Source organism: Scyliorhinus canicula, chromosome 20 (assembly GCF_902713615.1).
Source record: "Scyliorhinus canicula chromosome 20, sScyCan1.1, whole genome shotgun sequence".
Lineage (NCBI taxonomy): Eukaryota > Metazoa > Chordata > Chondrichthyes > Carcharhiniformes > Scyliorhinidae > Scyliorhinus > Scyliorhinus canicula.
Genome location: NC_052165.1, coordinates 49,664,797 through 49,677,609, shown reverse-complemented (window position 1 = coordinate 49,677,609; position 12,813 = coordinate 49,664,797). Strand labels below are relative to the sequence as shown.

The 12,813-nt window shown below is 48.1% G+C and overlaps 1 protein-coding gene across 3 annotated transcripts in view; it reads left to right on the top strand.

The window, feature by feature from the left end:
* Positions 1-1,473, top strand: part of itfg2 (integrin alpha FG-GAP repeat containing 2) — a 104,106-nt gene extending 102,633 nt beyond the window's left edge. For all 3 annotated transcript variants that reach the window (XM_038780280.1, XM_038780279.1, XM_038780281.1), the window contains one exon: positions 1,070-1,473. In XM_038780280.1, coding sequence (XP_038636208.1) covers positions 1,070-1,164 — 95 coding nt within the window. In that variant the 3' untranslated portion in view covers positions 1,165-1,473. The remainder of the gene's footprint in view (positions 1-1,069) is intronic.
* The last annotated feature ends 11,340 nt before the right edge of the window (positions 1,474-12,813 follow it).

The following is a 12,813-nucleotide window of genomic DNA, read 5'->3' as shown; positions in this document are numbered from 1 at the left end:
TTGGAAGAGGATAAGGCACCACTGGAAGGGATCAAAGCAAAGTGGGAGGAAGAGCTGGGAGAGTTTATAGAGGAGGGGTTCTGGTGTGAGGTGCTCCGGAGAGTGAATGCCTCCACCTCGTGTGTAAGGTTGGGGTTGATACAGCTGAAGGTGGTATATAGAGCGCAGCTCACGAGGGGGAGGATGAACCGATTTTTTTTTTGAAGGAGTAGAAGATGTGTGTGAGCGTTGCCGGGGGGGGGGGGGGGGGGGGGGGGGTGCTAATAACGCTCATATGTTTTGGCCCTGTCCAAAACTAGGGGAGTACTGGAAGGAGGTTTTTAGGGTAATTTCCAAGGTGGTGCGTGTGAAACTGGACCCGGGTCCCCGGGAGGCCATATTCGGGGTGTCGGACCAGCCAGGGTTGGAAACGGGTGCGGAGGCAGATATCATAGCCTTCGCCTCATCGATCGCCCGAAGGCGGATCCTGCAGGGATGGAGAGTAGCCTCTCCACCCTGTGCCCTGGCGTGGCGGAGGGACCTGTTGGAATTCTTGACCCTTGAGAAGGTTAAGTTCAAACTGAGGGGAAGCTTGGAGGGGTTCTACAAATCATTGGTACTATTTATTATGCACTTTCAAGAACTGTATAACATCGAACAGTAGTGGAGGGGGAGGGGGGCTGCGTATATTAAGGATGACTATGGGTAATCCCTGATTCCTTTTTGTCATTTGTTTATGTAAACATGAGGGCTGATGTTTTGGTGTTGGTGGGAGGACGGGATTGTTATTGTTATGGGGTTTGACATATTTGTTGCTGATTATTGTTTGGTATTGGTGGGTGTAAATTCGGGAGAAAATGTGAAAAAGGAGAATAAAAATGTTTTTTTTAAAAAAAAGGCTTTACACTGTTGGGTGGGGTTTATGTTGGCGTCATATTTTAAACTAGGAGCTGTGATTATATGAAAAAAATCGCAAGCTGTTTTGTTCTTTGATCATTGCCATCTTGACCTGGTTGTCCTTCTGAGAGAAGATGAAAAGCAAATTTAAGAAATCACTCATACTTCTATTTTTGTCTCTTCTATATTTCAGATGTAAATAACAGCAGTGATGTCCAAACCATGATACACAAGACACTCTACTTTCCTGACCAGCTTCAGGACACGACCACACCGAGAGATAAATAGCACAAACTATTTTTATCTGGAACTTTCTTAACCTTAAACCTTAAACTATTTGGGGGGGGGGGGGAAGCAAAAAACCGTAAGTTATTGATGATCTAGGTTGCTAAGCCAACAGGACAGGCTCCACATCATTTTGAGGCATCCTGAGACTTATGGGTGAACAACTAATAACTATCTCTGAACAAGAGGAGAGAATATATTGATTGTCCAATAAGTTAGCCATATTTACTCCCCTGTATAATCAACAAGCAAAGAACGAGAGCATTTAATGTTTCAACATATTGTGCAAAAATAAAACTAAATCCGACATGGTATAGCCTTTATTTGAGCCTTTGTCAACACTTGTGGAGGAAAGCAGGAGAAATTAATTCCACTGTCGTACATAAAATCCTTAAAGTTAAGAATGTAACACCGTTTATTTTTTCCACAATTTAGAACATTTTGTGAGTGCCTTGGATAGCGTATGCTCTCGCATAGAGTACATGAGAGGAGAAAGAAGCAAAGCTTGCATAGCAGTTTTAATGAGCCACAAAGCATCCAGATGTACTAGGGAATATAAAGTGAGTGGAAACTTATGCCCTTTAAGAACATTATGGACACCAGAAGCACTTCCAGATCTCCACCCTGCACAGGTCAGAGTTGTGCCAACAGTTGAAAATATGGCAGCCAATTAACAGGCAGCTTCTGTTTTCATCATCCAATTGAGGACGGTGGGCAGGTTCCCACGGTGAAATATCTAATAGGTAGGGTCTGGCGCACTGGATGAACGGCAGCCCACTGGAGTGCCTTAAAATGGAGGGATCCTCAGAAACCTAATTAATGTTTGAAAAATCAGAAGGCCCACTTCTGATTTCAGGGCTATTGATGGGAAGGGAAATCCCTCGACAAGAATGGTTATGATTGAGGCTGCAGGCGTTGCACTTTTGATGAGGGTTCCTGGGACTAGTCACAGGCGGCTCATGTGGTCCTGCCACCAATCTGCTCCTTGCTTCCTAACAATGCAGGGGGGCTCGTCTGATGCCAGGAAAATCCTGATGATGTCAGTAACATGTCTCCAGTTGGTACCTTAATTTGTCTAATGGGTTACCCGCTGTTGCTGTGTTGACACCACCTCCAGGACACCACTTCCAGCACAATCACTCAGAGGTGGAACTGACCCAATGCGCAAGTTTAACATTTTTCTCCCAGATCCACCTTCAAATCTGCCTCTGTGGGGCTGTGAAGATTTTGCTTTTAAGAATGCTAAATGGACATCTAGGCCAACTGGAGTGTAAAGTGATCTGGTTGTGCTTGTAAATTTGACACTTAAATGCCAGGTTACTGGAGTAGCAACATACAAGTGAATAGAATGTTTAATTCTATTGCTAGATAATTTTATTGTCAATTGCTGGTTACATAATAAAACTTCAATTCCTCTGAGTTACTGTGGAAGATTGTGAGAGGCGACCTGTTAGAATACTGTTAAAAAGTTAAATAACTTACATTAGTTTAAGGTGGAGAACCACTTCAAGATATGCCAGAACAACAGAACAAGGGACCATAGATTAAAACTTCTGAAATCGGATTATAGGACAGAAGACAGTAAATACTTCTGCATGCAAAGTGATCCAATGATTGACTAGGGTAGCGGAGTCAAAAAAATTATTTCAAGAGACTATGATGTTAGGAATAACTGCACTGCAGGTGGGCTAAGGTGGACCCCCCACACACGCCCATTCTCTCTTATTGTGATAGAAGAAATACCCAACTTATCTTGAGTCTTGTCCTATCTCCATACAGCATGAACCGTATCCATTGGGATAATTAAATTTTGAAAGTGTAAATTGCGAATCTAGCCATTTCAGAAATTCCTGCAGTGAGACAATGGAACTGTGTATCTGCAGGGAAAAATAGTTGCCAGAAGCAAGGCCTTTGCCACAAAAAAAATCATATATATCTCCATTTGGATGAATTTTCCAAGTGTGGGCAGAGTGAGAAAACCCTCACTGAAAGTGCATATCCAGAAAATTGACCTTCAGATGTTCACAGACAATTCTCAGAACAATTGGTCAGAGAATCGCCATCCAAATATACAGCAGAACACACAAGAGGATCTATATTTGAAAAGTTGACTGTTCCTGGTAGCTGAGCTGGAATCTGCACGTGATGAAATTAAGATGTTTGCAGATGGAAAATTGGAGTCAGTATTATATGATATAATTCAAGGGAGGCTGAAAGGGGTTTCTAAATGTCTCCCTCATTCTTATTTAGGCATGTTGGAGTTGTTAGCCAACAGAGTTTTGCGCTAAGTTAGGATAAATTGCAGAAATTGGACATAGTAAATCTGACACCAGTCTCTGCGTGGTGGAGCCCAGAGCTGGCGAGACAACTACTTTGAGCATCCACCAAAACTGCAATGCATTCAAACATGGTCTGTTGTGAGTGCCCTAGTACAATGTCCTGCAGGCACTGCACACTCTTCACAGTTCCGCAGAGTGGTGAAACAAACATACAAAATAGAAGCAAAAGCAAGCCACTCGGTCCTTCGAACCTGCTCATGGCTAATCTGTTTCTTTGGGTTCTACATTCCCATCTAAGCCCAATAACCTTTGATTCACTTGTCAAACAAGAATCTATCCACCACTGCTTTAAAAATATTCAGTAATCCCAATCCACGATGACTAGACATTAATTGGATGCAGACTCTTCCAAACTCTCACTCATAACACTAAACTCTTTAACATGCATTCCAATAACTTGTGTAACTGCTTGTATGAGATGGGCAGTTTTCTTTGCATGGCTGGGATCCTGAAGTCCTCATGTCTGTTGTCCTCAGTAGAGTTTGTTTTGTCCTCCAACCATCTCTGGGATGTCCCTGCTTCCAGTTGCTGCTGCTACCCACTGATCTTCAGTCTTTTGCCATGTCTAAATCCCTGTAGCACACTATTGATAGCATGTGGTATATCATTGTTGGAGCTGGTGGGTGGGAATGCTGGAGCATGTGCTCGTGTATTCACAGCAGGATTGATCTAATCTGAGGTGTCTTGGGCAAGAGCCTTTTGCTGTTGAGAAGAGCACTGATGAAAGAGAAAATGGACAAGAAGGAGCATAGCTTCAAGTGGAAGTCTTGAGAAGGCAGCTTGATACATAATTTACTGAGCAGAATGAATGGATACAAGTAATATGCAAGGATTTGCTGAGGTGAATTACCAACCTCCTTACCTGTATGTTATTCTGCAAGGCCTATATTTTTAAAAATCAGTCATAGGTGTCACTGCACGGCCAGCATGTACTTTCCATTCTTAAATGCTCGAGTGGCATTGCTAGGCCACCTCAGAAGGCAATTCAGAGCCCACCACATTACTATGGGGTCACATATAGACCAGACTGGGGAAGGACAGCAGAGTTCCAGATGGGTTTTTATGACGCTGGATAAAAACAAATTACTGCGTGTGCTGGAATCTGAAACCAAAGAGAAAATGCTGGAAAATCTCAGCAGGTCTGGCAGTATCTGTAGGAAGATAAAAGAGCTGACGTTTCAAGTCCAGATGACCAGACTTTGACAAAGGGTGTGTGAAAATCAAGGGAAGAGTGCTTGGAATGAAAAAGAGGTTACAGTGTGCACTTGTGTATCGATCGCTGTTACAGCTAAATTGAGCTTGGTGGCTGCTGAAGCCTTTTATGAAAGTAAATGAGGCTGTGTGCAGTCTTCAGGCCAGAAGCGGCAGCCGAGAGCAGTCACACACCTTGCACGTGCACTTGACGTCCAGCATCCTCCATAGTGCAAAATCACGGAGCAGAGCTGCTTCCATGTTCTAGCTGCTGGCAAGAGAATTGTGAAAATGGATAATTTTCTTTAAAGACAGCCTGAGACTCAAATGGACAGTGTACCTACTGGACAGAGTCTCACAACAGCATCTGTTGGAGAAAGCTGTCAGGAGAGTCCAGGGCAGGAGAGAGCAGTGCTAGTGACAGCTCTGTACAGAGCTCCAGGGCCTCTGGTTAACAGCTTACAAAAAAGAAACTTAACTTGGAAACAAAGCAGTATAAAGATGATTTCTTGAGGTATGGTTTGTCAATTGTGCTCATGCAAAATGATGTAAAACCCATATGTGTTATATGCGGAGAAGTATTAGTAAATGCGAGGAGAGGTTTCACATTTTGGAAGAGAAATGGTGGTTGAAAAATTCCTTTTGAGGTTGAGACCCCAGACTGAGTGTTATTAAAATATGCCAAAAGTCCATGAGGCTAGCAGCATTCTGGAGTAGCATCTCCCAGGAATATCCATTGCTGTATAAAACCAGCATTTTGTTGCTATTGCCCTTCAAGATGACCTACATGTGCGAGGCTGGACTTTGCATTTTCATTAAGATGAAGATGGCACAACGGAACTGGCTGAAGTCTGCAACTGATATGTGCGTTGCGCTCTCCTCCTGTGAACCTGATTCAACTGAGACCATGAGTACCAAGCATACTCTCCTTTCATATTAAAGGTAAGCGAACATGGCATGGGTTGTGAAGGTCGACCAGCTTGGGTCCAAAGTTCGGCCGAGTAGGCAAAAGTGGGTTCCAGGGAAAAAAAAGTTTGAAAAACACTGTGCTAGAAGATGGATTTCTTGCTCTGTTACAGAAGATACTCTGAAATTAGTTATTTCTCTTTCTGTATTTATAACTGTGTACCTCTGTCTAAATATAATTTTTTCTTGAAAGAAAGGGACTCTGTCAATGTTAGAAATGCTAATTTCTTTTAACAGTAAACTAGGACGAACTTCACAGTGAATTGAGAGCAGCTGATGGTCATTAAACTTGTATTTGAAAGCTGGGTTTTCTCCCCCGGTGTTGCTTCTGGACATGGAGAAGATCCAGAAAGGTAGAGTGAAAACCAGGACATGTACTGAACTAAAATGTCACGATAAAACTGTTGCGAATCATCATAATGTCTTCTGCCTAATAATAATAATCTTTATTGTCACAAGTAGGCTGACATTAACACTGCAATGAAGTTACTGTGAAAAGCCCCTAGTCGCCACATTCCAGCGCCTGTTCGGGTTCACAGAGGGAGAATTCAGAATGTCCAAATTACCTCACAGCATGTCTTTCGGGACTTGTGGGAGGGAACCGTAGTAAACCCACGCAAACACAGGAAGAACATGTAGACTCCGCACAGATAGTGACCGAAGCCTAGAATTGAACCTGGCACTGTGAAGCAACATTGCTAATTTGGTGAATGGATATCACCTATTTACCCAGATTGCACTGGGAGTGCTGCCTTGGCTGAGTGGGAGTGTATTTTGGAGTTGGGCGAAAACAGGGATGGAACTGGGAAAATATGCAACTGGCAGCTGAGGCTACAAGGGAGAGAACTGACTGGTAAGTCTCCAGGGAGCAGTGTCGGAGAAAGGAGTTCCAGACACGGTAGAGGAGAGGAGAACAGCTGACCGGTAAACAAACTGAGAGCCTAGGAAGATAAGGAGGATTAAATTCTGTGCAGAGATCTGAGACCTTGGGCAGGATTCTCCGACCCTCCGTGCCGGAATCGGGCCCGGCGCGGGGGCAGAGAATAGCCATTCATGCCAGAAATCCGGCACAATGTCTCTTCTGCGATTCTCTGCAGACCCGCTAGTCGTGTTCCTGCGGCGATTCCCCGCTGTCGACCGGCCGAACTACTGCCAGCGTGGTTTACATCTGGAACAACCCGGTGGGAGCTCGGGGCCGCATTGGCGGTCCTGGTGGGGGGGCGGGGGAAGCTGATTCCGGAGGGGGCCTCAGCGATGGCCAGGCCCGCGATCAGGGGCAACCGATCGGCGAGCCATTGCGATCTGAAGGGGGAACCCACGAGGGCCCACTGTGTGGGTCTGCCATGTCGGTAGCGCCCGCGTCCAAATAGGCTGCCGTGCACATGCGCGGATTAGCTTGTGGCCACCATGCGCATGCGCAGCCTGGACAGCAGGGCCTCGCCAGCAGCCAGAGCTGAGGGATGCACGCCGGGACCCTGCTAGCCCCCTGGAAAACGGAGATCACCCAGGACTTTCAAGGAAAAGTCCGGAGTGATTCTGGCCCATTTTCCGGCGGGCGTGGGGACTTGGTCCCCAAAAGGGAGACTCCCGCCCCTTAAATTTCAGCAACGGAGAGGAGAACAGTCGCCCGGTAAACAAACAGATTGCAACTCGGGAATGTACGGCAGTACCTCTCTCTCTCACACACACTTTCTCTCTCTCTCTTGCTCTCACACACACATTCACTCTCACCCTCTCATTCTCTCTCTCACACTCTCACTAAAACTGACGAGTTCCAACTGGGGAAACAAAAAGTGTCATCACAGGAGGGCTGTGGTTTGATTGGCTAACAGAGATGCTGTGTTAAATTTGAAAACCCACTTTATTATAGTTTATAAATTGCTTTCAGAGGTAATAAAGAGATTTAAAATAAAAAATTAGGGTTTAAAAACCAAATTAAAAACTAAATAAAATAGAGATGGAGAGTCAGGTGATGTGGGAGATGGTGAACCTCATTGTGGTTCCCAGTGACCACATCTGCAGTAAGTGTTGGTTGCTTGAGGAACTCTGGCTCAGAGTCGATTGCTTCGGACATTGCAACACACGCGGGAAGAATGGAGGTACCCAGACACTGTTCCAAGAGGCAGTCACACCCCTTCGAATAACTAACTTAAATTCGGCCAGTGGTCGGGGACAGGAGGGTGTGACTGCAAGTGAGGCAGGTAGTGGGATCTAGGAGGTAGGGTTGCAGGAGCCTCAGCATTTATCCCTGTCCAACAGGTTTGAGATTCTTCTCCCCATGTGGACTGGAATGGAGATTGCAGGGAGGATGAGTAAACTGATCACAGCACCGTGGTATAGGGAGCCATTCAAGTGGTGGGTGAGAAAATGTAGTCGTAATCGGGGATAGTGTAGTTCGGGGCATTGACACTGTGACCAGGATCGAGAATCCCAAAGGTTTCCTGGGACTCGGGTTCAGGATATCCCATCATGGCTGCAGAGGAATTTGGAGTGGGAGGGTAAGGATCTAGTTGTGGTCCACATTGGTAGCAACGACATAGGTAGGACAAGGTCAGAGGTTCTGCTAAGCGGGTATGAACATCTAGGAGCTTAATTAAAAAGCAGAACCAAAAAAGTAACTATCTGAGCCACGGTCTAATCGGTGCAGAATCAGTAAAATTAAGGAGACTCGACTTCCGGTGGCGGCGATGTGTGGAGCAGACGCACATCAGGTGGCTCTCCCAAATGAATTCAACAAAGGCAATTTATTGGGAATTTCGGCTTAAAAAGCCCACCAAAATCCACTGAAAGACTCGAGAGAGAAACATGCCTGGCAATAACAAACCGAGGGGACGGCGAGATATTAGGAGCAGTAGCGAAGGAAAGGGGCAGGAACAGTAGGCGCTCAGGCAGGCGGCCACACGCGGCGAGGGGGAGGTTCAGGCGAACCAAGAGGGGGAAAAGCTGGTGAACAGAACAGCAGAGCAGGACGTGGTGAAAACGGAGTTGAAAACCATGAAGGAGGCAATCAGGACGGAGCGCCACATGATGATGAAGGAGGTGATGTTGAGGCAACAAACACGATGCAGCGAACATTAGAAGGCCTGGGAAGGAAGGTGGAGGTACAGGTAAAAACAATCCTGGAGTTGGAGAAAGCTTCTTCAAACCAGAGCGACAGGAACGTAGCTGTGGAAACTGAAGTGAGAAGATTGGTGACAGCCCAGGCGAGCCTAAGAGGGAAAGTGGACGACCAGGAAAACAGGTCCAAATGTCAGAATAGTGGGCCTACCAGAGGGGATAGAGGGTAGAGACCTAACGGGCTACATCCTGGGCAAGCTAATGGGGAGGGAGGACTTTCCAAACCCCCTCCCCAGAATTGGACAGGGCACACAGGTCTCTTCGGCTCATGCCCAAAGCCAGTGAGCAGCCCAGGGCAATTATCGTGAAGCTGCACCGGTTCAAAGGACCGAGAATAAATCTTAAGATGGGCCCGTCAGACGAAATCATGCTCATGGGAAGTGCGTAAGATAAGGGTGTACATTAGGGCGGGCCTGGCAAAAAAGAGGGCCGAGTTTAATAGAGCGAAATCAGTGCTCTATAAAAGTGGGTACGATTTGGGATGCTATTCCGGCCAGACTCTGGGTGACAGAGGCTGATGAGTTCGTTAAAACAAACAAATTGGAGGAAGAGCAAACGCAGCAACGATGAAAGCTGCAGGGGTGGAAAAAAAGAACAAAACAGAGAGTGGAGGACAGACCCCAAACAGAGCCAATAATATCATCAACTTTATGCATATGTTTTTTTACGCGGGACTATGCTGCCTCATTTTCGGGCTCGTCTCTTCCTTTAATGTGATGAGGGGGAGAGGGCAAGGGGAGCGAGAGTAAGAAAAGCAGGCAGAGATAAGGGGTGGAAGGAGGAGGGTAAAACCGGGCCCAAGCTAGACGAGCACTGGGAGGGGAGCCACCGTGCAAGCGAGGAAGGCTGACACGGAAGGGCAGAAAGCAAGAGGGGCTGCAGCGCACCTCTCAGGGGAGAGGGAGCGCCTGGCACAAAGGGGGGCGGGAGGGGACAGAGGGGCTGGGGACGGGGATAAGGGATGGGGCCAGGACAGGACAGGAAAGAAGCAAAGGGAAGGTTGAGGACGAGAAACGGAAAGGACGCAAGCCTCGGCAGACATGGAGCAGCTCGAGGAACCAGGAGGGCGCTGCAATTAGCCACTCGGAAGGACCTCGGGGCGAAGCAAGACCCCAGAATTCAGGGATGCATCCACTAGCATACACATAATTGGCGGCCATGTTGGGTGCCCCCTGGCCAAAGGGAAACCCCGGTGTACTGGAGCCCGACCGCATGGTGGGAGTGGCTACGGTGGCCATTTTGGACAGACCCCTAACAAAGGGAAACCCTTGAGTGCAGGGGCGCATCCACCAGGTAAGTATGGGTGATCCTTCAGGACCGGAGGGTCAGAGACCCCCCACCAGGATTGTTACTGGAACGTAAGGGGACTCAATGGCCTAGTGAAAAGATCCAGAGTCTTCTCCCACTTAAGCCTAAAAGCCGACATAACTTGCCTACAAGAGACGCACCTGAGGGAGAAGGGCCGACTGCTGGTAAGGAAGGGCTGGGTGGGACAGACATGCCACTCATTTTATGGGATGAGGGCTAAGGGAGTAGCAATACTAATTAACAAGAGGACGAGGTTTACAGAAACCAATACAGTTACGGATCCAGGGGGATGGTACGTCATGGTCAGCGGTGACCCGGAAGGGGCACCGGTCGTACTGGTAAGTGTGTACACTCCAAACTGGGACGACCCAGAATTCATAAAGACCATGGCAGAAATCCCCGACCTTGACACACACACCGACTGATTATGGGGCGGGCGACTTCAATTACGTGCAGGACCCACTAACCGACAGATCAAATCCCAGAACAGGGAAAAAGACTGGCATGGCTAGGGAACTAGGAGCCTTTATGGGGCAGATGGGGGCGGTGGACCCATGGACGTTCCTGCACCCGGGAGACAAGGAATTCTCATACTTTTCACAAGTGCACAAGGTGTACATCCATATCGACTTCTTTGCAGTTGGAAAATGAGTGCTTCCAGGAATCATGGGAGCGGAATACTCCACGATCGTTATCTCCGAGCACGCTCCACATTACATTGATGTGAGGTTGGAGACAGGCCGTGCCAACACCCCACATGGAGGCTGGACACGGAATTCCTGGCTGACAAGGCCTTCTGCCAAAAGTAATCACGGGCCATAGGTGATTACGTTAGTAACAACCAAAACGGAGAGGTCTCCCCCTCCACGTTTTGGGAGGCATTGCTTAGAGGAGAGATCATAGCCGACAAGGCAAGCAAAGATAGGGAAGAGAAGGTGGCCAGGCAGAAACGAGTGAACACCATTCTAGAAGTTGGCAGAAAGTACTCTGAGGCCCTGACTGTAGAGCTGCTGGCGGAGAGGAAAAAGCTGCAAATGGACTTTAGTCTTCTATCCACCAGGAAAGCAGTGTACCAACTCCTGCCATACACTGGTCCCCCCTTCTACGAACATGGGAACAAGGATGGCTGAGAAAGCAGGCAGCCACGAGGGAAATAGCCCAGATAAGGAATAACAGAGGCAGACTGGTAACAGAACCAAAGGAGATCAATCGGGCATTTGAGACCTTCTACCGGGGACTATACACCTCCGAGCCCCCCCCATGGGGACGCGGAGATGAAACAGTTCCTAGACGGACTGGAACTGCCAGTGGTGGGGGAAGAAAGAAGCGGGGAGCTTGAATCACCAATAGATCTGGGAGGAAATCATGGAGAGCATCAGCTCCATGCAGGCAGGGAAGGCACCAGGACCCAACGAGTTCCCGGGGAGACTTCTATAAAACATTAGCGCCGGCCCTGGCTCCACACCTAAGGGACATGTTCGCGGACTCACTGGCAAGGGGCACCCTGCCCCCCAGGCTAGCGCAGGCCACAATCTCACTGACACCCAAGAAAGACAAAGACCTGACGGAATGTGGATCATATAGACCCATTTTACTGCTGAATCATAGAATTTACAGTGCAGAAGGAGGCCAATCAGCCCATCGAGTCTGCACTGGCCCTGAGCACCCCACCTAAGCCCCACGCCTCCACCCTATCCCCCTTATCTCTGTAACGCCACCTAACCTTTTTGGACATGAAGGGCAATTTAGAATGGCCAATCCACCTAACCTGCACATCTTTGGACTGTGTGAGGAAACTGGTGCACCTGGAGGAACCCACGCACACACAGGGAGAACGTGCAGGCTCCACACAGACAGTGACCCAAGCCCCCCCCCCCCCCCCCCCCCCCCCCTCCTCCCCCTCCACCGGGGAGAGGGCACCAGAGCAGATTGTCTCCCTGGACCCAAAAAGGGCCTTCGACAGAGTCAAATGGAGATACCTCCTCGAGGTAATTGGACGGTTTGGGCTAGGAGCGGGATTCACCACCTGTGTGAGGCTCCTGTGCAACGCTCCCAAAGCGAGCATCCGAACTAACACCACCAGCTCTGAATACCTCCTGTTGCAGAGAGGAACAAGACAGGGCTGCCCCTGTCCCCACTCTTGTTCGCGCTAGCGATCGAACCCCTGCCGATAGCCTTGGGGGATGCGAAAAGCTGAAAGGGAATCCGGAAAGGAGACAAAGAGCACAGAGTTTCACTCTATGCAGATGACCTGCTCCTCTATGTCTCGAAGCCACAGGAGGGAACTGAAGGCAATACTGCAAATACTGAAAGAGTTTGGAACCTTTTCAGGCTACAAACGTAACCTGGGCAAAAGCGAGGCATTCCCAGTGAACCCAAATAGGAGAGGGGCAGAGCTGGAGGAGCTCCTGTTTAAAACGGCCCAGAACAGATTCCGTTACCTGGGGATCCAGATAGCCAGAGACTGGACACAGATCCACACGTAGAACCTGACCAGCCTGGTGGAGGAAGTGAAAAAGGACCTGCAGAGGTGGGACTCACTCCCACTCTCCCTGGAGGGGAGAGTGCAGACGATCAAGATAAATGTACTGCCGAGTTTCCTCTTCCTCTTTAGATCCATACCAATCTTCATCCCCAAGGCCTTTTTCCAAAATGTAGACAATCTAATCATGGCCTTTGTGTAGGGAAGTAAGAACTCGAGAATTCCCAAATTGACATTGCAAAGAAGGAA